Here is a 26204-nt window from a genome sequence, read left to right on the forward strand (position 1 = left end):
GTGGCTATACATGTGTTTGCAGAGCTAGTTTAAGAACTAAGAGTGGTGGAAGGAGACAGAGGAAGAGCTCTGAGAGAGAAAGGGAGAACTTTTGACCTTGTGAACCCGTCTCAGGCTTTGCATTCCTGGGAGGTTGTGTTGCTCGAGAGAGCTGTGGGATTTCTAGCTTTCACAGCTCCCCTTGGTTTCTATAACCTCTGTGTTGATGTGTGTGGGGGGAGAAGGGAGGGTGGTGAGGGTGGGGATGGTGGTTGTGGTGGCGTTGTGCACTCCATAATGACCACCACTTGACTTTGGCATTGTGCTTTGTACTTGTTTCTCGACCAAACCCTGACCTTCAAGACTAAATTTACTCTGCCACCTTGCAGAGAGGACCCACTGCTAAGTTCAGGTTTACTCTGTAATTGTATCAAACAAACCCTTATATTACACAGAGCAGCACCTGACAGATATAGTAGCGATGCAATTTATCTCCTGCCACCACAAACAACATGAAAACATCGACTATGGAGTTGTTTTCTGATATGAAGAAAAGTCATTTTATAATGCAGTTTACATAGATGAAGCATTTCCCTTGATTGCAGTTTTTAAATGGTAGAAAGGTAGAATTACAAGACATTTGCCTTCGGATTAAGCTGTTGCAGGAGACAGACATTCTTGCAAGTGTGCTGCCCTACATTTCCTTACAGCTGGTCATGCCAAGCCCAGAACTGGCAAACTCATCATTTTATTAGTGGTATAGGTTAATGTGATGTTCTCCTTACAGCAGTTTTAGGGAAAGATTTTTGTTTGTATTCCCTCCCACGCTGTACAGCTGAAAGACTTCTTCGGACACCTAGACATGACACAAAGTGGAAAAATAAATCTCTAAATTGACTCATTTTCCTTTGTCAGTCCAAATCCTGTGTATTTTTAGAAATGTATTTATGTTGGGAATGTGATCATACTATAACTGCACTCACAATCTGCTCATTTTTCACCTCATCCGTCAACATTTTGTGGTTAAAATCTCTAACCCCTGGTTTCTAGTTGCTCAACTGCAATGTTTATGAAGCCAAAACAAGAAAAAAAACCTACTGGATCATGCATCTTTTTCTAAATTTTGGGATTAAATGGGGAAAAAACGTAAATGTATTTATTGAATTATTATACAGAAACTGTCACTCATACAGTGTTTACATGCATGGTGCGTCCCTTTTTAAGCAAAACCCTCCTCATCTGATATTAAAGGGGACCTATTATGCTCATTTCCAGCTCTATATTTTTATTCTGGGACTCTACTAGATTCGCTTTGCATGATTTGAAGTTAAAAAAATCAAACCCTCATTTGTGTTATAATGGCCCTTTATGCAGCCCCTCAGTTCAGCCTCTCTAACAGGCAGTTTTAGCCCCTGTCTCCTTCCCAATGAGCCCACTCTGTTCTGATTGGTCTCAGAAGCCTGCTGAGGGTCAGCTGTATCAGAGTCATGTTAAGTTACTGACGATGCAAACCCAACATTTCCTGCTTCATTGCTTCATATTGAAAACTTTTTAAATGACTAAATAACTGGAGCAGAGTGAATTAGCAGAGCTTCGTTAGTGGCACTAAAAACCGGTCGACACAACAAGATATGGAGATATTTGGGGTTATTTGTTCAGCGGAAATAATGCAGGAAGGAACACTACAAGCAGAAACAACCACAGTGGTGATGATGTTTGATGAAGAGCTGCAGACCACCAGCACACCTCCAACAGGTAAACAACTTATTTTACTTTGCCCTGCTGTTTAATAGAAAAACACTCACAGCATGCCAGCTCGACTTGAGTCATGGCTCAGCGTGAACACCCCCAAAACAATGGAAAAATGCCATAATGTTAGTGGAGCAGAGCAGTGAACTCAAGTCATCGAGTAGATGAGCGTATAAAGAAATCTGTTATGAACTGACATCAACTTAGGCTGAAAGTAGAAAAAAATGTTGGAAACCGAGCGTTCAGAGCAGTCTGAAGCAGGTGCTTTTTGCTCACAGGGATTACTTTTATATAAATTTACCTCATTATTTAACACTTTGGTCACATTTAATATGAACATCCAACATTGTAACATTATATATATGACTGAAAATAAGGGAAAGCATAATATGTCCCCTTTAATGTATTGCATGGACAGTTATACTTGACCCAGATCACGAATTATCCCTCTATGTAAACTTGTGAAAGTCAAAACAAAAAGAGGGTTATGACAGGGTGCCCAGGCAGAGGCAGAATGCCACAACACTGAGCTACAGACCACAACGTCCAGTGTGGAAGATTTCCTTTGTACATGCAAGAGAGGTATCCAAGGGAGAAAAAAAAACCCTAATTTGTGGTTGGTCTTTTAAGTCGGAGCCAGGGAGCCAATTAGAAGGATTAGGGTGGATCACTACTGGTTTTGTCTTGATGTGCTGTGGTCACTAGATTGCCAGTCTGCTTCTGTATTACTTCTGGCTCTTCAGAGGGCAACAGGTTCGCATGGACTGGTCAAAACAAACACGCCCCGACTGAGGGATTCTTCAGTATCTGATAGGACTTGAAGAAGAAGTGCTAACTACAAATCCAACAACAGCCACATTGCTGGAACATACAATTATACCATACCAATGGATAGACAGTCACTGGGAGAAAGCTTTCTATGTCGTGAGGTCACGAGCAACAGTAGGAATGCTCTCGTGTCACGAATGTAACTAGAACCCTGTTCCTTTTCTCTTTCCGAGAGAAAGGAGCACAGGCAGTACAGCTGCCACTACTCATCCACAATTGAGTTTATAAGTTGGATAAATATAGACGCAGACACCGGAAAAAATGAATGTGGTTGATGTATTTTGTGTTCTTAGATGAACTTTGCATATGCCTTGTGGCACATACAGATTAGTGAGATATCATCAAACTAGTCGCAGGTTCAGAAAATGTTTTATTAGGACTACTAAGTGATCTTGGATTTTCCCAAAGGTTCTCCCTTGCTGTAGCCTTTATTGGCAAATAATGAATGTTATCTGTCCAACAGAAAACAACCAAATTTGGTGTCACCCAAAGGTCCTTTTTCACAATTTTCAATTTTGAAAAGACCACACTGATGTTTATCGTCATTTTCTGCTCTCATTTATTTCCAGTTCCTTTCTTTTTTCCCCTGTTTTAAAGCACCTTTTCAAACAACCCTTTGAGTCTGGCACTGGGGTATAACTCTCTAGACAGCTAACACACACACAGTGCACACAGGCTGAATCACTTCCTCGGCCAAATACTTTTTGTCACAGATGGTTAAAGTTAGGGCTGTGGTTAAGGTTAGTTTTTTTATCCTAGCAAAGAATACAGATTTTGTGAGCAGACTAATAAAAAGGTTTACCTGGATGGCTTAATTCAGGGCAATAAAGTCCTTCAAACACTGGAATCCCACATAGGGGACTTGAGGCAGCAATCATGGCTGATTGCAATGATAAAATAAAATACCCCATTCCTAACCTATGAAATATTTTCAGCCCTGATTTATCAACTACATAACAAGAACCTAGTCACCAACAGCATTTTGATAGATTTCCATTTATGCCCCATAACCCACCATAAATGCCTTTACTTATTGCCGTACAAAAACTAAATCAAATCTGTGATATTTTTAGACCTTATTGCTGTCACAACCCACTGTCCCCAAACACCACATTCTCATGGACATAGGGAGTGTGGGTGGCCATTTGAAATGCTGTACCAACAATCACAACTTGATGAAAGTAAAAAGGAAATTGACTGTATGTAAACATAACAGAGACAAAGTTTGTTTACATCGGCGAGTATCATCATCTGTCTCACGGGCTGTTTCACTGCCTTTCTAAAAGTAACATCAGGACAGACATCAGACATCTCATCACTTTGCTTGTCAAAACGCAATTTTTCATCCATTTCAAGATCATATTACCCTATTTTTAGAATGTGAACACTGTCCCAAAATATTATTATTAATGTGCCTTAACAGTATCACACTGTCTGTGAGCTGAAATTGATTAAGAAGCCCATAAATAATCACAAATAACTTCAGTCAGGGCCAAGAGGACACCAAAACAGTGTGTATATTTTATTTGACACAACAACCTGTGAACAACCAGCTTAGTCAGAATTTCTGTTTTACTCTCAGATGTGGAATTAGTTCCTGTGGGTCCATATATTTGTTCTGCATTACATCACAGCTTACACTTGTCATATAAAAGATTGATTTGTTATGATAAAACTCATAAGCAGAACCTCCTCTGGATGTGATATTATATCCAGATCCATCGCTTCACCGTGGCACTGTGCGTGGTGTCCAGTTTAAAAATGGCACAGACCATCTGTACCCACACGGGGGCTCTGGGGTTCTGAGTACCGGCCTGCTATTGCTCCTTCGTCTATATCCATATTGACCTAAGACACGTCGCCTCCACATACACTTGGGCACACATGCACACACCCTGACACCAGAATACCTTACACTCCCATTCTTTCATCTGCAAGTTCAATTCGCAGAGTACTTATTGAAGGAGCAAAACCAGACTAAACACACTGAAGGATCATTCAGAAGACCCCAAAATAGCTCATAAAAGGCACATTATGTAAGTTATATTTCTCTCCGCTTACTATAAACGGAGCTTCTGTGGCTTCTGACAACTCCCCATCCTCCACCCGTCTTCCATTACGCTTTTGTCTCTTCCATAAAGCAATATCTTTCTAGGAGTGCGGGGCTGTTGATTGTTTTTACAGTGTAGCTGTGTAATTTGGCTAAATGGTACTTGCACTCAGTTTACTCTGAGATGATAAACAGTCTGGCTGGTAAAAACAGGAGTGTGCTGATAGTCTCAAAGCATACAATCAAGCTATAATTGGTATTGTGGACTGTGGACCCATTTGATTACTTACCTGGGAGATAGGCCTGATGGCAGGCTCGTAATGAAAAGTACTATTTTGGTTACATTATACGGTATGGATCACGTTCACTGCATCACGTTTTACCTGATAAGTCTGAATCCTTTTTTGGTATTGCGTATAATCACAGATATTAGCCTAATATGAAAGATTTCCAGGATTTCCATTTCCAAAAGTAAACAGGGACTGCATACACAGATTCTCACGGCCTTTGTTTTTTTAAAGAGCCCAATAAAGTTTACTGAAAAAATAAAACTTTTACAAAGTGTTACAGCTGCTGCTGTTGCCAGAGTGGGTGGTTTTAAGTTGTTAAAATTAAATTAAAGGCTCCCTCTCTTCAGTTGGTACAGCGCTTAAACTAGCCGTATGATGTTTGAAATGTGCAGGTTTTAATCAAAAAGCAAATTTATACAGAATATGGTTAAATGTAGATTCTTGTAATCTATCTGCAGTCAGAACTGCTTTATAGTTTTCTGTGTTTAACAGAAAAAGTTGGAAACAATTTGTGTAAACGCTTGGTTAGAGCTTCTAAGCATGGTGCTCTCTTTATTTGCTTTGCGCTATTAAGACCAACAATTTCCTGATATGCCAGTGGGATTTATCTGTCTTTATAATATAATGCTGGAACCCACTGTCATTTTGCAAATAGCTGCCCTAAACTCCTTTTTATTTAATGCATTTTAATTCAATGTTTAATAAACAAGTATCAAATCAACAGCAGGCTTCGTCCTTCAACATCCTAATTTTTCAAAGAATGTTTGAAAACGGGGACGTAAAGCAGAGGTTTCAAAATGCCACTTAGCAAATTACACAGAGGGGGTCTTGTTTCAAACATTCCTGAATAAAATGTATCTTGCCCACCCAGAGTTTCCAGAATACTTTGTTCCCCTTAGTCCTTAGTCCCCTTGTATTAAATGTGAAGTTTAATGAATTCTTTCCTTGAACTGCACACACAAGTCAAAATCCTGGACGTACAAACACATCAGCACCCGCCCGAGCACACACACATGCACTCCCATGCGTCTGTGCACATCTGCATTGAAAATTTCCTCACTGCATTTGTTTCATCCAGTACTTTTCCACTAATGTCTGACTCACAATTGCACTGTGCCTGAACCCAAATACACCCTCACCCCTCCGCCCCCCTTTTCCAAACATAATCTGAGAAATTTACAGAGGACTAACCATGTGGTACATTGTATATATCACCGACACAGCTGACATGCTTCAGATGATGCTGTTGCATTGTATCCTACACAGATCGCTCCTTAGGAATCACTGTATATGTTGGTTTCAACATGATTTCAAATGATCTTTATTACACAGTATCAGTTTCAAAAATATTCCATTGCATAAGCATGGAGGGGAACAATAAATGACTTAACGCATATGGCTAGTGATATTCTATATTTTTCATAAGGAGCAAGACTGAAATATCTCAACAACTATTAGATGTATTGCCATGAAGTTTTGTACAGTCATTCATGGTCCACAGAAGATGAATCCTACTGACTTTTCCTCTAGCGCCACCATGAGGTTGACATTTATGGTTCTGAATGAAATATCTCGACATCTGTTGCCATTTATGTTTCCAATCATGAATTTTAATCAGTTTAGTGATCCCCTGACTCGGACAAAAATGCTTTATCCAATACTTTGGTTCATGACCAAATACCTGCGGAACTCATGACATTCCCATTATCCTCAGCTGTGTTTTGTCTTTAGTGGTAAATACCAAGACTGATACTCATGTATTAACAATTCATAGCCCCAAGTGGTAAATGGGTGACTATCTGTAAATAGGAAAATGGTGCATTTATGGCACATAAAACAGGCTAGAAACTGCTCACGCCTGACACATTGACAAGATTGCCTTCCTCCAGACCATGGACACCATGCCCTCACATACACTGGCCTCAGGGACTTGCATTTTCACATCATTGCAAACACTTAATTTAACTCCTTTGTTATGTCAAGACCAGAGTGTATGCCACAGTAATAACTAAATCACCAGCTGTCACTAGGCACCCTGGAGTTTGTGGCACACTTGAATTTACTTTGGTATATGATCATGTTTCCCATTTCTAGAGCCATTGACCCTAAGCATAGTTGTTCGTTGGGTTAAATGGTGTTTGTGGCCTCCTGGTGAGTTCAGCTCTCACTGTTTAAAAAAAAAAAAAAATCTCTGTTCCTGGATCCTCTTATAATTCAAAGACGGAAAAGGATCTAAAACATCCTGCTTTTCATTTCAAATACCCACTCTGCTTTGTTCTGACTTTAGAAATAAATCACGCTTTAAAACGTATTCTTCTGAATTTCTGTCTTATGACAAAATCGTTCCTGTAAGAACCTGCTAGTTTAGTAGGTATGTGGATTTTCCTGCACGCCTGGCTGGGATCAATGTCACCTTTCAGAGGGTCTGGACACAGGGCAGACCAGGGGAAATGATGGCCACAAAGGGCTCTTTCAGCAGGAGAGAGCCTTTCCCCCATGCTGACCTAATTCCCCTTCTACTCTCTAAATCATAGCAGCTACTCAGACATTCAGCCTTCATGCGGGTTTCACAGGGACCAGAAACATGCGCCAAGTCAGGGAGTCAACTCTGCAGAGTAAAAACACAGGAGACCTTAAGATGATGTTTCGTAAGCGATGTGCTGATCTAAGAGTGAGATTGTATTTTGATTCAAGATGCTGATAACTGTTTCCAGCAGTTGATCAGGTTTCATTAGATTGTCCCAGTTGCACAATCTGTCTCACTAAAATGTCACAAATAAATGAGCCTTGAACCTCCTCTCTACACAACAACAGGCTTTCTTTTGGCTACACCTTCTATACTTCCCTTCTTTCATCAATCTAAACATTCCTCATCTGTCCAACTTACATAAGGTTCAGGTTGGGGTTCCTAAGGCAGACTGAGCTACATTTACACTGATGTACATCATCACACCACACCCTAAATACCCCACAACTACTCCCTGCAGCAGAACGCTACAACAGTCCAGACCGGACCTGATTATTTTTACATGTGGCGTGTTGAGAGGAGAACAACTTGACAGACTTGGAAAACAAACCGATATACTTATAACTCAATAGAAGGCTGTTTGCAGTCATGACTGATCACTTCTGGAGTGTCTGTCTCCCACAAGTATCCGCAGAGAGGACTGAATTTTTTGATGTTGAATTGTTAAGTAACTGAAGTTAACGCTGAGTTTTCAGGAAGAGGAGTATTGGACTGTTCTGTGCTTTGAATGCAAAATCACTGATGTTTTAATGGTGTAGATAATAGTCCGAATAATACATCAGAAAACATATTTTTTATAAAGACTTTTTATTAAATTTTGACAATAAGTTAAACGACTGAATTTGCTGAATTCCATTCACACACGTCTCTGAAAATAAATGCAGAAACATTCTCAGTTAAGAAAATTACTGTGTTGCCTATTTTGATAAAGACAGAAAAAAACCTTTCAAATAAAACACAATTTTTTAAAACTTCATTCAAACAGAACTCATATTGAATTCTGCTATTCTTGTTTTTCTGGGGTGCAAAATTACAAAAATAGATTTCTTTTTCCACCGGGCAAGTGGAAAAATTTAATTTATTCAAAATCATTAATTGAATCTTGTCTTTTTTAAGTGTACAAAAACACCTTAACACGCACCCCGCCAAATAATGAATTTCATCTCTTGCTAATGCAGAAGTACAGAATGTTGATTAGCACCAGTAGTAATTGTTGACGCAATTACAAGTTTTTACAGTATAAATGCGCTCAGTGACATTTTACCTGAAACACAAATAGATACACAAAGGTCACCTACATGCTAGCATGGTACAGCTAAATGCTAGCAGTTAATAACAGTTAATATGACAATGTTAAATCAGCATGGTGAAAATCATGATGAGCTCACAAAAAAAATCCTGCAAGTATCTTGGTTTTGAATCCAAAAATAAAGGTAAGGCACAACCGTATACCCTGCTAGCATATTTTCTTTCCATTTTGTGTAACTAAAGTGTGAATTACTTTTTGTCACTTCTCTTTCCACGCTACACTCTGTTTGACAGAGATTAGTTTAATGTAATCACTCATTCTTTTAAAGCAACTGCTTTAAAAATTTGTATCAACAAAACATCTGGGGCACAAAATGTCAAATGACAAAACGAAACAAACATGATGGAAAAAAGCAAAGCTGGGACAAAAAGGCTAATTTACAGTATAATCAGACAGTTCAAGGGTCAATGAAGGACACTGCAATGTAGCGGGTGCCGTTGGTTGTGGGCAAGCCTTCGTGGAGATGAGTCAGTCGCCCTGGGTGCATGAAGCTCCAGCCTTTTCTCGGCGACTCTATGGAACAGTTATACCTATGGAAACGACAACCCCCACCCTGAAAGGAGAAAAGAGAAGTGAGACAGTTCAGTGGTTGTGCACTCAGAATGTATAAATAGGGTTAACAAGAATATTATGGAGGGAGATGATGTAAGTGGAAAAGTTAAGATTAAATCAAATCTGATAACACTCAGATGACATTCATGACTCATCCTTTTTAATACAACATCTTACCTGAAAGTCTGTGTCTTTGTTATTGAGGGCAATATTGATGGTGAAGGTGGAGGAGTCATGGTGGGGCCTCAGGTACGCTTGCCTCCCAGGCGTGTATTTTACCACAAAGTTCATTATTGCATAACCCTGCGATGAACGGGGAAGAAATACATCAAGTTAGCTGACAGTCGGTTTATCTTTGAAAATATCATCCAGTGGAAAACCTGTCAGCTACTGTCAAAGCTCACATTTCATTAAAGAATGTCACATACGTGTAAAAACAGGTCCGATGAACAGAACTAACTTTTTCTCCAGTTTTAGCTTTTGGGCAAATAGAGGGTGTGTGTCACTGTTTATTTTTCCTTTATTTTATTTCCTTTACTTTCACTAACCTTAGTGTAGTAGCCAGAGAATACTTTTAATGTCACAGGCGATATGAACTCTCGGATGAAGTGTAGCCACTCCTTATCAAAGCCAATTTGCTTCATATGAATGTCATCCGTCGGCACGGTCTCGTAGCCACCAGTAATCCGTTTGTCCTGAAGGAAAGGAGAGAAAGTAAAGCATGCTGCAGTGTGATTAACGATGGAACAAATGACCCAACATCCTCGACGTGTGAGAGACCACAGGTTTCAAAGAGATGATGATGACGTGTCTTAGTGCACGCGTGTGTGTGTGTGTGTGTGCGCCTGTGTGTGTTTAAAACCGCAGGGTGTGCTGTTGTCTGCCTGCATGAGACTTAATGACCCATCCAGCTCAGCCTCTTTCCCAAACAGAGTTAGTCATAGTGCCTCCATTAGTCCGCATTTCGTCTCCAAGGCAAACTTTCAGTGACATCAATTACCGATTTCAAACTACATAAAGCAGGCCACATGAATAAGACATCATAAACATAGAACACGACATCATAACCCTTTACTTTGTTATATTTGCATGATGGGCCTGGAGAGGATGGTAATAAAATTAAGCATGTGTGTACAAGCAAAAAAAAGAGTCAAATAGCTCAAGAAACAACATCAGATCTAAAAAAACCCCCAAAGACTTAGGGTGTGCAAGATTGCTTGAAAGTAACTGCTCCTCCAGCCATCAGACAACAAAGTCATGACTGTTCAAATAAAGATTGCGAAGAAACATGAGGGATTATTTCCTTGCTTTCACTACTTGTTTGTGTTTGGTTCTTATTTATTTACAACACACAACAAAACGCTTAACCACAATGAGATAATTAAGGGTTTATCTTTACTATGATCATTATCTAAATCAGGCAATTGAAAAGTTTTCAGAGTTTGTTTGTTTTTTAAATGTGTACTGAATACATTACAGCAAATGGCTTCTTCTGCAGGTCGGAAAATGAGCCCTCTCCAGTTGTGTAGACTTTGTTGGGAATTGTGTGTTATTTGAGAGACAACCTATTGTCTCAAGTTTAAAGGTATTAATTAGTAATTAACAAAATGTGTTAACAGTTTGAAGCAATTTGATTTGCAGCTCATATCATTATTAACTGAATCCCTTTGGCTTCTTTCACAGGTTTTAAGAAATGATAAGCAATTAAAAAGTGACATCTTTTCTCTGGATACATGCAGAGTTCTTATTGTTTGACATTTTATTTAAAAAAAAACAAATGAAAAAATATTGAAATGATAATAAAAATAATCATTAGCTGCAGCCCTAGTATTCTCCTACACACTTACAAAGATGTGTGAACATAACCACAGAGAAAAGGTACATGTGTGTTGACTACAGCGCTGTGTTGAGTGAACCAGAGCTAACAGGACTGACCTCGTGTTTGCCTCCAGACCATGATCCGTAGTGCTCCATCTCCTCAACTATTTCATCACAGGCCTTCTCGCTGAAGACCGGGAACCAGAACACATCTGGACAAGGCTGTAATACACATAGACACATGCGTACACTAAGAGACTTCCCAGAATAGAATTGAATCACACCCTCACTTTTAACTGCAGTGACTGTACAGATGTTAGGATTTCTGTGCCACATTATGTCATTCTCTGTCTGTATCTCTTTTAACACGAACACGTGTACATACAAACCTCTTCCATGTAGTTCTCAGTGAAAATTCGAGTGTAGTTTTGGTGGATGTACTTCTCCTTCCAGTCCTGAAAGGAGAAAGAATTTCGGATTAGTCCTCATTGTTTTTTGGACTGTTTGCTGACCTGCATACCTCACAGTGCTAATCCCCACTCCCACAGGGCAGGTCCTAGCGTGCAAAATACAGTAGTAAATCTCAAAGCCTTATCAGTAAGGAGTCTTATCACAGTGAAGTCATTATTTCAAAATCGTCTCACATCTGTAATCTTTCCATTATGGCTAATTACCTTTACAGGTGGGTGTTTATCTCAGTTATTCAGAATAAGGTATTTTGGAGGGGGATGGGGGTTGAGAATAGTGAGAGATCATAATGACTTACCACAGGGTTTTCAAATATCTGCCACAAGTCATTGTTATAATGGGAAGTGTTGTAATTGGCTTTGGAAATTAGCCTCCCAAAGTCGTGACGGTTTGTTATGTACATGAAGACTCCCTGCAGCAAACAGGGAAAAGTTCAGTAAGTTTCATAAAAGTTAGAGGCAAAAAAAATCTCTGTAATGTCTCACAGGCAGGATTTATAACAGATCCATATCTACAAAACCATAATACATGCAGATCTACAGTGCACAAGTGCACTACAGGTTATAATTAGGGTAACTGTTTATGACTTGAACACTCAATGTTTAGCACTGTCATAAAACCTGTCAAATCTGAAAAAAAAGGCTGCATTTGCACAAAAATGAAAATAAAGTGCGATTTAAGTGTGTTTTAACACACTGAAATCAAATGTTTGACTTGGATAGAACCAAAAGAGACAAAAATGCCAAATAAATAATCTAAGATTATTTATGGGTGTTGGGAGTGGCGGGGCTGCAGGGGTGTTGGTGGATTGAGAACAGGACAGGGTGGGGCAGTGAGGTGAATGGAGGGGGGTGGGGGGTGGGGGGGACAGGAACAGAGGGAGCGCTGGGCAGCTTGGGGCAAAGCAAATCTAGGAATGATATTCCCTCTACAGTGAAGCATGGGGAGGACGCTGTGTGGGGGAGGATTTGGACTCAGTGTCAGACTAGGCTTTGTACAGGACAAAATTGATAAATTAAGAATGGTTTTGCAATCTTCGATCTGTTTCCTGGTGTAAGTTTCCAAATTGCTAATGTGCAAAATTATAGTGAAAGCTGTGATTTAGACCAGATGGTTCATGGGAGTGAAAAGAAATATTGTTGGAGCCTAGTCTGAGATCAGTCGGTGTGTTTAGAGAGAGCAGCTGGTTACATGTGTTGGCTGTGAGGTTTGGCTGTGAGGGGTAAAGCATCAGGACAGGGGACTTGCATGTGGACTGTCTCTCCGACCTTCCTTCTCCTCCTTGATCTCCTCTTGGAAGGTATTATAAAAAAACAGGACAGAAAACAGGTCTTTCTCTTTCTAGCTTAGACAAATATCTGCTTTTGGACCTAAATTCATCACAACCAAAATGTCAACATCAATTTCCAAAGAGCTGCCAGACAGCTTGATTTCTTCTGGAAGGACACAGGCAACAACTCAATATTAAAGTATTGTGTTTAGGAAAAAAGAATTGGCAGTAAATTTGAATGGAGAGAATTATTACTTTTTATAAATTAATATAATGTATCTAAATGTAATAATTTAACTTAACCTAATTCCAATAGGGTATTATTTCTTTTGCATGTGAGTCTGCCTATGAAATACTTCAGCATTCACCAAAATATTAGCCAAAGCTTGGAATGGCTTCTGAGTGCTAACCCAATGGAAATGGATGTTAAAGAAAGCAGAATAATCAAAACAAATGGAAACCTTTGGGGGCCTGAGCATATGGAATGATTCCGGAGAAGGGGAGTCTTTTTCTCTGTGACTGGTCTAAAATAGAGGAGAAGCATCATGTAAATAGTATAACATACATGATTGTTTAAGAATAAGAGACAGGGTGACAGTTGAAATATATGTGTCACATACATAGCAACTCAGGAGGAGAGGAAACGCGCCTGCATGAAAAAAGAGCAAGATTCCCTCTGAAGCTGATGTTTTTGTGGGTTAACATGGGAGGAATGCATGCTGGGGGAAAAAAAGCCAGGCAAACCAAAAGACACCAAATCAGAGCTGATAGTTGCTTAGCGCTGAGCAGGGGTGACAAGTTTACATGTTTAAAAGTGTAAAGACAAACAGGCAAGACAACTTTCGTCAGCGAGCCAGCCAGGCATTGCAACTGGTTGCACTGTCTGTGGTCTTAAAACAATGAAGACAGAAGGAAAGTGAAGAATAATTGGACTCAAATGGAACAGAAACCTTAATTAAGAACCATAGAGGCAATCAAAAACAGAGAGAGATCATGCCTTGATGACAGAGAGAGACATTTCAAACCGCTTATACTTGCCAATCTTTTGACTTTGGCCTCCGTTGAGCTGTTGACTTTTTCATGGTTAAGATTCATTGCATATTGCATAAATATTCCTAAAACTGGCTATGTCCTTATGCAGATATATTTTTAAGGACAACACTACTGAAATATCTTCATAGTATGAATTCCTTAAGATGGAGGTTGAGCATTCTTACCATTTCTCTGGCGTTTCTACACAAAGCCATATCTGGGTCCAGTTTCTCAAGAACAAAGTAGTTCCTTTCTTTCAGCTCATTCCTCAAGGCACTGCCCTTGACAAGGTATACATGTGCCATGTAAGGAATGTTCCACACACCCCTAGAAACAACAAGACGTAGAGAAAGGAAGTGCTCATTTTGCAGTAGTAAAATTTTTATTTTATTCCTTATGCCATCCATGACTTCGGGTGTGTTGTATGAGTCGTTTAAGAACATAATCATTAAAAACATAATAATTGTTATCCTCTTCTGACTATTGAGTTACAATTATATAGCAACCAACTTTTAATGCATTTTTCTAAATTTGAAAGGACAAACCAATTCCACTTGCACACACTATCGCTCTTGCAATTAACTCCCACCTTTGGCCTGTCTACACTGGCATCTCGACCAACCAGTAGGAGTTGCTATTGCAGTGAATAACCTGATCCCTCACTGTCTTCCTCCCCGCAGGTTCACGGGCGATTAAACCTTAATTTCCACTGTGGTGGGCGGGTGCTTATTCCTTTGCGCCATCTGGGCGCCATTTCATCTTATTTTTAAACACATAAAAAGTCAGTCAGTCAAAGAGGCAGTGAATTGGACTGTTGGACTTATTAATGCCTCAGGCTTTGGTGTTCAGTACAAGATCACTGCTCAGGTCGGATTGTTAATTTAATGATTGTTCCTATGTGTATTCTAGGATGTAGCTCATAATTAGCCATCTTGTGTATTGTTGTTTATGGCGAGTTAGCACAATGGAACAAGATTTATTTATAGTCATGAACTCAGTGAGAGATCCAATACTTGCAAAGCAGATGTGTGAACCAAAAATGCAAAGCCATTGCCGTGTGTGCATTGAGGAGAGTCCGCCCTTATTGCATTTATGACTTACACTCGTTTTCTCTGCACAATGTCGACATAATCTTCAGAGCGAGCATAATAACCATCCAGACTCAAGGCTCCCCAGAAGTTGGACCACAGCTTGCCGTGACGAGTGACAAGGGGGCCAATTATTTTTCTGTAGGGAAGCAAGAGGCAGAGTGGACAGATGGTAATTTTGTCAGAGTAGATAAAACTCAGTGACATCTCACGGACAGCCACCCACCAAATGTACTGGGTCTCATACTGGTAACACCAGCATGCTGCATCAAAAAGATCAACTTCATAGTGGAAAGATATGATCAGTCCATAAAAGAGATTATAGAAGCACATAATACAAACTAGAAGTACTCCTTTCTGCAACAAGCTCCAACGAAACAAACAAAACCCTGAATCTGGGTTATTTGTTTGAATTTGCATGAAATACTGAAACTGACAATTATTCCACTGCTGTTTTCTTACAAACCCAAACCACAATGAAAGGGATTTTTTTCTATTATGCAATGAACTGGAGACTGAAAATAATTGAACCATAAATTGCAGTGTTGGTTGATTATGGATGCAAATGGATGCACTATACAGTAGTAATGGTAAATGTTCTTGGTCAAGAAAGAGTGGCATTTTCCTCCCACAACATCAGCGCCGGCAGAGAATTCCCATACTGTCTTTAAATATCCGAGAAAGGCTTGTGCTTTGCATGCCTCCAACAGGTCACAATACCATGCTGCGGCCACATTGACATCTAGTTTATGGGAAGCTTTCTCTTCAATCATGAGCTGTAGAAGGGAAAGGAGGGTTTGCATGTTTGTTTTTGTATAATGCTAAGTGGCATTTCAGGGTTAGTGCAATAGACTCTTTCACTTTTTCCATGTGCCCAGGGAAAAACAGGAAGCCAGAATGGCTTATTTTTAAACTTTCATTCACTCAGCTATAATGTGCCTGTGGTTCTGCCACATGGAATAAATTCTGGAATAAATTAAATGGTTCAATGATGATAACAACTACCCAGGAGGTTTGTTGAATGGTTTCCAATGTGGCTTCTATTCCGGTTACCATATTATTACCTGTTCTGCTCAATGAGGAGCTTCAGTGTCTGCCTGTTGGTGAGCATCACATCTGAATCTATACTGAAGTAGTAGTCGCATGTGGCATCCTTGCGGCAGAGATCCCTAATGAAGTCAAAAACACAGACAGGGCAGAGAGAGTAGTGATTATTCAATCCAGAGGTGATTACAGTCAATGAAATACTTGGAACACAGTCACCAATTCAAATTTACCAGCTCCTAAGTATAAGATGTCATTTTCATTTGTAGTCAGGCTCTTACTAACTATCTTTAAGTCTCCAGCAGATAATATGATTTTAGGAAGATTAGAGACTGCTAATAATAATAATAATAATAATAATAATAATGATCATGGGGCTGTCCTGACAAATGCACTAAGGCGTGCTGCACTTTTGATGAGGATCTTTGTGATGGGGCCTCACAGATTGCGTTATCACCATGACAACAGGCCGGTACTCAACACTGAACAATGAGAGAGGGCCATTATAAGGGGAATTGTGGGGAAAAACTACACCTGTGTGAATGCTATGTATTACATCATATGCAACACTGTATTGTCTAGCCTATTAATTATTGAACTGAGACTTTTTCAACCCTCCATATGTCAAGTCAAGACAATTTTATGCATAAAACATTAAGTTTTAAGTGAACACCTAAAGGCCAAGAGGGCCACCATAACCACACGGGGAACAATGCATGATCATTGTTAAATATTAATGCTTCTGCAACATAAAAGGCCTGTACTAGCATGAACTAGAACTTTAAAATCAATTTAACAGACACACACAAGTTTTCCCTTAAAATATGATAAATCAGGGCCAACAACACCATAATCTGGTTTCATCAATTCTGTTCTTCTAACCACAACTTCAGAGAGATGAAATATTTAGAGAGGAGTAACACATACATGCCCATGTTCCTGGCTTCTCCTTGGCTCAAATTTTCTTCTGGTCCCACAACCTTGAAACTGTTGAACACATTCCTGTTCTCCTCCCAAAATTTCTGAATGTGCTTCTCGTGGTAAACCTCCTAAGAAGGGAGCCAATATTAATGGATTAGAAGCCACATATATGGAGCTACTGTATAGAAATGCAGAAAAAGTCCAATTATGGCAGCTGCATACACTCACATTGTTGTGGATGAAAACTTTGAGTTTATCCTTGGGATAATCCAGGGTCAGAAGCCGCTGGAAGAATTCGGGAAGAAATGGAGTTGGCTGCTCAATAAACACTCCAACCAAGACATTCGGGTACGCCTGTTTAGATTTAAGAAGAGACTGATTAGTACTATTTCAAACTGCTGTCTTAGCAATGGAAAGTTGTTTAGCTTAAATCAGGGACGATTGTGACACTTCACATCAGACATACATAAACAGTGACGTTGCTACAGATGGTATTCACTTAAGGACAGAATTTTCCTCTGCTTTCATGTCACTTAGCTCTTGATTACATGACGTGAGCTCCTATTTATTATTCTCTGCAGTGGTCTGTGTTAAAATTTTTTAATGTCAATTCAAGTGTTTACCTTTAAGATGAACACTATCCACTGGAAGAATTATTGAACATCTTTTGTTTCGACAGATGAGGACAGCTGGTGTTATTACTGACAAAATTTCCACCATTTTTAAAAAAAAGCATATTTAAAATAAACACATGAACATACTGCTTCACAGGAATCCTAACTTCAAACCCAGATTGCCACGTGTAACACTTTTCAGACGACAGCCAATGTACAACATGATTGCTCAGACAGTTAGGGAAAAGAAGATATAAAGAAAGAGACAGAGAAGAGCAGAGAAAACATTTTCCCATGACACTCAGCTCCAGCCCACACAGCTCACTCTGGACTCCTGATCCCCTTGACCAGTTCACAGTGAAGGTCTGGGCCAGGGATGAAAAGGGATCCGAAGAGAAGCATCTAATTTTCTTGTTCCGCAATGTCTGAGTTTTAGGCACAGGAAGGGAAACTTGTGCATCTTGCCAACGTGAGCTCAAATTGTCACTGAAATACAGTGGACCAGCAGTAAGGGGACAGAGTGGCAAAAACAGCAGAGCAAATATGATCAAAGCTTCTATTAAGCTGACAAGAGAAACACCTTGAGTTTCATTTGCACACAAAAGACAAAGGTAGACAGTGAAGAGATCTGGCTGGGCTTTAGTGGCCTAACACTTGCACTGATTTTGCAAGGCTTATGCTCAATCCCATAAACAAAGTACACAAAGAATCAAGCCGGACTGCCAGTGACCTGGGTTTACCCTCACAAAAAAGGTCTGGACACAGTATAACCAGTGTTTCCACATGACCTGATCTCTCCGAACTCTTGCACAAAGTGGTGCAATTGAATGAAGTGTGTTTACTAACTTTCCTTGTTATTCAGAAGCAGATTTTTTTCTGCATTCACTTGGGAAGGTCAATAAGAAGAGCTTTCATAGAGCTGCTTCTTATGTAGCTGGGTTTGCACTGAGTCAGCGCCAGCAATTAAAGGACATTTATTTACAGAGAAAAAGTGATTCATGTCTCCTTATTACATTTTGTGATAGACAGTGTGCTTTCTTTGTAGTGTGAAGACCTTGGTGTTATTTAAATGAAAGGAACCATTTTATAGTAAATCACTTTGGAAAAACATTGTACCAGACCAATTTAGAGAAAGCAAAATAGATCAAACAAAAATTACACGGATAATATAATACATTTAGTTGGATCATGTGTATCTTCAGTACTATGCCCACAAAGAGAAGTACAGTTTGGTAACATTTTTGACAGACGCAACCACACAGCCAGAGACATTTCCTAGGGCATGCCATTCCTGCTGTCTATACGTCGCCAGCTTTAGCCGAACTCAGTGACAAATTTTCAGTGTAACCACGATAACTTACTATTGTGGATAAAACCCATACTGGAAAGCCCACTAAAAGGCAGGCTGGTCGACAGCGACACCCCTTTAAATGAGCCCTTCTGAAAACCCCAAAAGCCATATCCTGCACCACAGAAGTGCAGTGTTTCCTCTGCCCCAAGTAGTTTCCCTGGCACGTATGCTCTTTTAAAAGGATCCAAAAGGACCAACGGGCACATAAGCTATTATTGTTGGAAAGGGAATGTGTACAGTACCAACTGACTTGCTTATCTGATGAAATAGGACAAGCTTTGCTCCACTCCTACTGTCTAGACAGTCACTGATAGATGGATGGTTCATGCTGGGAGACTAGGCTATGTTTCATCCTTTCCTATGTCCACGGGGAGGAGGACATAGACAAACTTTCCACAGGACCTATTTAAAAATGGACTAAAGAGGACAGCAAATTGAAGGAAAATGTCTTAATTTGGAGCACTTACTTGTAACTGAGACAAGTCCACGACATCATCATCACAGTGGCTACAGCCATGTTCATAGTTCCATGCATTGGGGACATAGTTGGCTAAGTAGTTCAAGTAGATCTACAAGGGAAAGAATTCAGATCAGGTGAATGACAATGATGGTTACAGAAGATTAATATCAGCATAAACAAAAACCCCATGTTTCTTTTCCTGGTTCAGCAGAGCTCTCTTAAAACATTATCATGATGTGTTATGAATAGCTTACTCTGTGGATAGACAGTACAGTCCACTGATTAATTGTAGGAATTTGGGACAACCACACAAATCACTTGCAGGTCAGACTAAAGACCACGGGGCTATAAATGTCTTGTCGACTGAAGCTGAAACTTTACAATCAAGTGTAATTATCTCTTTTCTTCTCAGTTTCATAGAGTTATACATATTGTAATCACAGCCATAGCTGCTCTGTATTTAGTGTGCAAGAAAGGTGCAAATTCTGTGGGAACATATAATTTCCAGACATTGCACTATCATTTGCAAATCTCTTATCGCAGACATTAACACAGTGGACACATTTTTGTCAACAGTTTGGACTTGGAGGGATAACTGGAAAATAGTAATACTGAAATGGTCAGAGATCTAGATAGGGCAGCTGCAATGGTAGAAACCACTGCTTGGACAAGGATTCTGTGATCTACCATTTAGAGCTTTGCCTCCAGATGTCGAGGCCTCTGGGGAGAATGATTCAACAGTTGGTGGGTTTGGTTCATTACCAAGGAAGACCAGAGACAAGGGACTGGTGGTGGAGCGAAACGTGAAGAGTTAAGGTTAAGTAAAAAAGACTAGGAAAGAACTCCAGAGAATGATTACAGGAATCACACAGACATCTTGCTTGCTGAGCCTGTCATTGCAATGGACAGAGAATGATGGCAAAGGGACACATGGACAGAGGCGTTATAGCCTAGTTTTGGCCAGACCTCTCTCCTCCACTGAATAATGGGATGGATTTTCTGGCCAATGTTACTGGCAAGTATCACAAGGAGCAGTATACATTTCCATAATGTGTGGGGATTTATACACTGTCATGCAGTCATTGCTGAATGTTAGTTGGATGAAAATCTAAAATTGTAGGCCAACAGAAACGTATCTGCAAATGGTAAAGAAGAGTTCAGTAATTCCACCCAAAGCCACAGTGGTGTCCTTGATGAGGATGATTAACTCCAAAGTATCTATGGTGTTCCTTAAGTAGACTTTATAAGGTGTGCTCGAGGGCATAATTTGTTACTCACTTTGGTGTTTCCGTTGCCATGGACGACCACTGGCAGAGAGTCATATGCTGTGTTTCTAACTCTCACTCTGTCCGTTCCAAACTTGAGAAGCACTTCATCTGCCAAAAATAGGAACATGAGACGTGTTAGGCCAGGTTAGGGAAATCAACTTACCACATGTGCAAGAACTATGAAGGTTTATAATTTACAGGGTAAATTGCCAAGCCTACGACATCTCTGAAATATGCAATATTTGACAGAGTGTGGGAGCAGAAACATATAATGTTGCTTTTATTTAGTGCAGCAAGACTTAATATTTCATTTTTTGACTTTACAAGTGCCATCATAAAAGATAGGTTTTAAATAAGTGAGTGAATTGTTGACTTGAGTTTCTGTGATTTCTCACCAGTGGCCCCGTTCAGGTTCTGGAAAATCTGGCACTTGTGATCCAAACTCATATTGAGAGTTTCCTAAGAGACATGAAAACAGAGAGATTTGCTCAGCCATACAAGATATGCTTTCTAGGGATATATTTTTAGATGAAGTATTGGGGTTGACAATAAGAAACTTACTCGTTGTAATGGATCCAGGTATACTTTAGTGTAGAAGAGCTGGTCGTCATCATTGTCATGGAGGTTCCACTGTGTAACAAGTCTGTTTATGTATGGGGCGTAACCAATTATACCTGCAAGTAATAAACAGTGTGAAACACATTTTCAGCGGTAAAATATAGGGTGACAGAAGTTTACGAGGTCATACACAACTGGCAGACTGTTGGTGTCAATTATGTCTGCTGACTTTTTGGTCTACGCCTTACACAAATTGTGACTCTGGCCAATAATCCCAAGCACGCAAGAAACTTTTCTTCCCACAGTCTGCATATAGGACGGAGTGCAGTAACGGGCAGTAAGAAAGCTGTAATCCATAAGTTTTAACTGTCTCACAACTCACCACAAGCTCAGCATTTGGAACAGTGTGTGCTAGTGACTCACACCCGCTCTAAATGTACATTCTCATGGCAATCTCTACTCCAGTTTTCCCCTGTCTCCTCAGTTTCCTTCTCTTGCTCATGGACACTGACCACAGTAACAGATTGTAGGGTTTGGCTATGTTGTCAGTGTGCGCTGTTTAGCATCCCATCATTTCAAAAACACCCCAGAAACAGTAAACAAGTGAATGGATAGCCATGACATAATCAAAATAGCAGCACTGAGAAAAAAGGTCAAAGGAAATCATAACATTTTATGCAAATTATATTTGTTTGGTAGCTGATCCATAAAATGATGGCTTTAAAATCAACAGAAGAGCTGGCCGTTTGGCCCAGTCCTACTTCAAAAATTCAGTTGTACTGTGCTTTTAAAACACAGCATTTAATATTCTGACAACAAAGTTTCAAGAGAGAAAACACATGACATGGAACAATAAAACTTGCCGTCATGGTATATCTCGGTTTTGACATAAAAAACACCAGACCAGCGCTCCAACGTCCTCTCACAGGCCGGCCCTCGTGTATTCCGCCCCATCCCGACAGACTCGCATCTCTAGTGACCACTTTCCTGGACAGGACGGAGCCCATGGGCCTCCCCCGGGTCAGGAAAGATGGGGCTTGCCAATGTCGCAGCGCTCTGACGCACTCCGATGTGACCAACACTCTCTGCGCGCCGTGACGCATGGGATCTAGCCTGAGGGAAGCCACCCAATACTATGAATCCCTCATGTGGAGGCGGCCAAGACTGACTATGAGAATGGCAGACGCCATCAGCCTGAGTAATCAAAGACATAATCTGAATTGAACAGATCTATGTGGACGAAAAAGTGCGAGGCATGTCCTGAAAGTCTTTACTCTCTCCGCCAAGAGCCGAGCCGTGAAAGACACCGAGTCCAGCGATAATCCCAGAAAGATTACACTCTGTGCCGGAGACAGCATGCTCTTCTCCGCATTTACCACGAAACCCAAGTCGGATAGGTGTCGTATGAGAGTACGAGTGTGCCCCCCGACTTCCTGCTCCGATTGCGCTAACAGCAGCCAATCGTCCTGGTACGTGGCCAGGCGGATGCCTTACCGCCTCAGCGGGGCTATTGCCACTTCCGTGCACCGTACGAACACCCTCGGGCTTAGAGACAAGCCGAAAGGGAGTACGTGATACTCATAACATACCCCGTGGAAAGCGAATCTCAGGATCTGGTGGTCTCCGCTACGACAGCAGGCCAGGGGATGGCCAGTCAGTCTGCAGCGCATTTGCACACGTCGAGCAAGTCCGAGCTGGGGAGAGGAGAAGCTGGTGTGCTACTCTCATCTCCATCCCGAAAGGTGGCGGAGGCCCCAGGCTGCACAGCCCGGGCTGGAGTGATGAAAATGTTGTCGTCCTCTTCATCCTCTGATATGAGGATATCCGAGGCGTCATCGTCATCTTCTCCATAGTCCAATTCCAGGACGTCCTCCTCAGGCGGGGGAACCAGAGCCATGTCCAGCTGTTAGCCCCAGCTGGCATTAGCTCCCAGTGTCACCTCCACAGTGACTTCCCTCTCTCCCTCGCTTTGAGCAGGGTGGGCGCCGGCAGGTAGGTAGGGGTCAAGCTCAGACAGACTAGCTTGGCGTGCTAGCCGTCTGCGGAGACTTTTGATGGTGAACCCAGCACAGTGTTGACATGAGCCGGGAACATCGATAGCTAGCCTGGCATGTTCCAGCCCTAGGCAGCTCAAGCAGACCTGGTGTGTGTCCTTGCTCGAAATCTTATTTCCGCAGCGACAGGGACAGGCCCCAGAGTCTCCGACACCTCTGGTGTGAGGAATTGTAGCCTCCATTCCTGGTGAGCTGGTGTGCTGGCAAGGAGTCGAGGCAGCTAGCTTGTGTGCTAACTGTGCAGAAGTCGAGGGATTAGCTGGAATGCTAACGCTCGACAAGCTCAAGCTGCTGTGGTGAGGAGCCGTGAAACGATGACCAAGCCATGGAGGAGGAAAACACTGAATCCGATCTGGTGTGATCGGAGAAAAAAGCAAATCTAAAGCTAGCTAGCGCCTGGCAACAGAAGCTAAATAAGATCCGTCTGTGAACGGTTAAGCTAGCTAGCTCCTGACGCAAGATATGCTCCGAGTGAGAAGAGGTGTTTGAATGAGACTGTGTCGTCCACAGCAGCTACTTAAGGTAGGTGGCACTACCTGGTGCGGACAAACACGTTCACAAGCCAATCAGGATTGGCATAATGAGATTAATGCTTCTGAGGTCTGCAGCGAGGCGTGCATCCCATAGTGAGACATCAAAACGAATATTATGAAAGAGAACATAAACTTACTGCATCATGAATCCATTCCCGAAAGTCTGTGCTCTCTGACACAGTGGTGTGTGTCCAGATGCTATAAAACTTTCCCCAATGGTCACTTGGGCGGTAGCCGTAGGAACATAAACAAAACCAGCAATTTTATACAAACTGTGGCACATTGAGGAGGCCAAGACAAATCCACATGTCATGTCAGTGACAATGACTGCTAAAAACAGTCTCTGATCAGACTGAGACAGCTAGGCTCCAATATGGGAGGTCAGACCAGGATGATGACCACAGGGAAAGCAGTAATTCAATGCCCTGAAGAAGAACTGCAGCTGGCAATGCCATTTGGATTATTCATGAGAACATACTGGTACTGTTCTTTTGTTAAAATGTCTACACATATTCAGTATGCTTTTTGTTATTCAGCAGTTTTGGAGTACTTCACATTCATTATGCCCAGAAAAATCTTCATATGAAATATCAGTGGAAGGAGGAAAGAAATCTGGAGTAAAAAGGGTGGAAATAGAAAAAAGTATGCAGCTACTGTTCGCATGAATGGGCTTCTGTCACCTCCTGTCCACTTTGACAGGAAATTCCACCAAGAGCCTGTTTACAGGGCAAATATACTTCCATTTTACAGCAAGAGATAATAATAAAAGTCCTGTGATTTCATATTTAAAAGCTAACACCAGTCTATTGCCATTCTTTGAAGTCATCCTACAACTCTTTAAACCAGTAATACTGAGGGCGCTCTGCTGCTTAAACCCCTGAATTCCAGCAAGGCCTGCAAGTCTTCAAAGTTCGACAGCTGATGGTGGAATGTAAACCAATATGCACATGTATAAGTTATAGGTTTAAAACCGAGTTCCACAAACACTAATCTACCCCAGCATACAAGTTCTATGCCCTAAAACATAAGAAATAAAAAAAAATGTCTCACAAATAGTTGAGACGTTGAGGGTTAGGGTTAGATGTTAATACATCATCATGTGAGTCATGACACAGAGGAGAGATTCAACAGGTCATAACAATTAAACATATTTTGAATTTTTGGAACCCACCTCCAGAGTTGAGGTAGCGCTTGCCACTGCGGACTGAGGGGTATTTGTCAGCTAGTCGCTTATCTGGCCATATCAGTCCCTCTGCAGCAAAAAGGACCTTGTGATTGGCTTGCTGGAACTTCCTGAGAATCTCTTCTGGTCCCCCAGCAAAGATAAGATCATAGCTAAAAGAGAAGAGTGAAGACAAAACACAACAGATTCTTATCATTTTTTTCACCCTTTAGGGACAGTGTGACAGTTTTTTTTAAATAGTCCATTTTATCTTACATCTAACAAACAACCCAGGCTCCTACTTGCTTGAGGTAGATAGAAATCTTAATGTAAACAGTTGACATTCTTCATGAGTGAGCATTTGTATAGGCAAGCATTCCTGAGTTGTACTGTAAGGTATTTCCAAAAGAGTGCCGTTTTGTAAGACTGTAACACGAACTGGGTTGCATGCATGGCATATAGTTCTGTGACAGACGGGAAAAAGTGCCTATGCCTTTAAATAGGCCCTGTAGTGGCTCATTTAAAAGCATGTTATTATTCTAAGGGCAGATATTTTAGGAAGTGTTTCTGGTGATTTTATGACTTTGAGCTATGAAGTCATAACAGTAAAAGAGCTGATTCATGTTGGTGACACTATTCCCCTGTGTCACTTCTCTTCTAGAAGTGATTTTGATTCTCTTTATGTTTCTATGCCCTGTAAACAGTCTAAAATTGAGCAATCCAAAAAAATCCCATACCATATATACACCAGTTCATAGAAGACTGTAGGAAAAGTAAAAGGTACCCTCCTTTAGACAACATGAACAACCTCAGTGAGGTATATCATGAGATTAGTGGAAGTCTACTATAGGTGAAGAAGCCCGTTTGCTCTACTGTAAGCACATCTGGCCGACACATGTTCATACAAGTACATTCTGTCCCCTATTAACTCATCAATCATAGTTAGTGCTGCAGTGTAAAAGGGTCCTGCAATCCATGAAAAAAAAACATTGATAGTGTTTAAAAAGTTAGTTAATATTAAAATAAATCTCAGGCCTACTTAGCCTGGTAACTAAATGGTCTGTTTTATTTTCTCTTTGTGGGTGTTGCCAGAACTAAAAGACGCAAACTACAGTAGAGCATAACGTAACACTAAAATTCTTCTGGTTCTCAGAATCCAGACAGACTTATCTGTACTTGGGTCACCAGGTGAATTCAATCAGTTGCTGGCAGGATGAAACCAGGGCTGTGTTTAAAGTTGCAAAGAGCATCCTGCTGCAAATCTCTCAGTATCTCTCTA

At 40.8% G+C, this 26204-nt stretch overlaps 1 protein-coding gene and 1 long non-coding RNA gene across 4 annotated transcripts in view; one reads left to right on the plus strand and one right to left on the minus strand.

Moving 5' to 3' along the window:
- Positions 1 to 26204, plus strand: part of LOC121887785 — a 309423-nt gene that overhangs the window by 170164 nt on the left and 113055 nt on the right. The gene's annotated exons all lie outside the window — the stretch shown is intronic.
- The window catches only part of plod2 (procollagen-lysine, 2-oxoglutarate 5-dioxygenase 2), a 34268-nt gene continuing 16275 nt past the window's right edge, over positions 8212 to 26204 (minus strand). The window contains exons 4-20 of one of the 2 annotated variants that reach the window (XM_042398741.1): positions 24935 to 25098; positions 21180 to 21292; positions 21014 to 21077; positions 20629 to 20726; positions 19358 to 19459; positions 17154 to 17279; positions 16932 to 17053; positions 16025 to 16129; positions 14974 to 15099; positions 14058 to 14199; positions 13302 to 13364; positions 11869 to 11982; positions 11492 to 11557; positions 11220 to 11324; positions 9833 to 9979; positions 9462 to 9587; positions 8212 to 9285 (exon numbers count right to left, since the gene is read on the minus strand). In XM_042398741.1, the coding sequence (XP_042254675.1) occupies positions 9130 to 9285; positions 9462 to 9587; positions 9833 to 9979; positions 11220 to 11324; positions 11492 to 11557; positions 11869 to 11982; positions 13302 to 13364; positions 14058 to 14199; positions 14974 to 15099; positions 16025 to 16129; positions 16932 to 17053; positions 17154 to 17279; positions 19358 to 19459; positions 20629 to 20726; positions 21014 to 21077; positions 21180 to 21292; positions 24935 to 25098 (1939 nt within the window). In that variant the 3' untranslated portion in view covers positions 8212 to 9129. The remainder of the gene's footprint in view (positions 9286 to 9461; positions 9588 to 9832; positions 9980 to 11219; positions 11325 to 11491; positions 11558 to 11868; positions 11983 to 13301; positions 13365 to 14057; positions 14200 to 14973; positions 15100 to 16024; positions 16130 to 16931; positions 17054 to 17153; positions 17280 to 19357; positions 19460 to 20628; positions 20727 to 21013; positions 21078 to 21179; positions 21293 to 24934; positions 25099 to 26204) is intronic. The other variant, XM_042398742.1, reaches the window with a different exon arrangement.

This window comes from Thunnus maccoyii, chromosome 21, assembly GCF_910596095.1.
Source record: "Thunnus maccoyii chromosome 21, fThuMac1.1, whole genome shotgun sequence".
Taxonomy (NCBI): Eukaryota; Metazoa; Chordata; class Actinopteri; order Scombriformes; family Scombridae; genus Thunnus; species Thunnus maccoyii.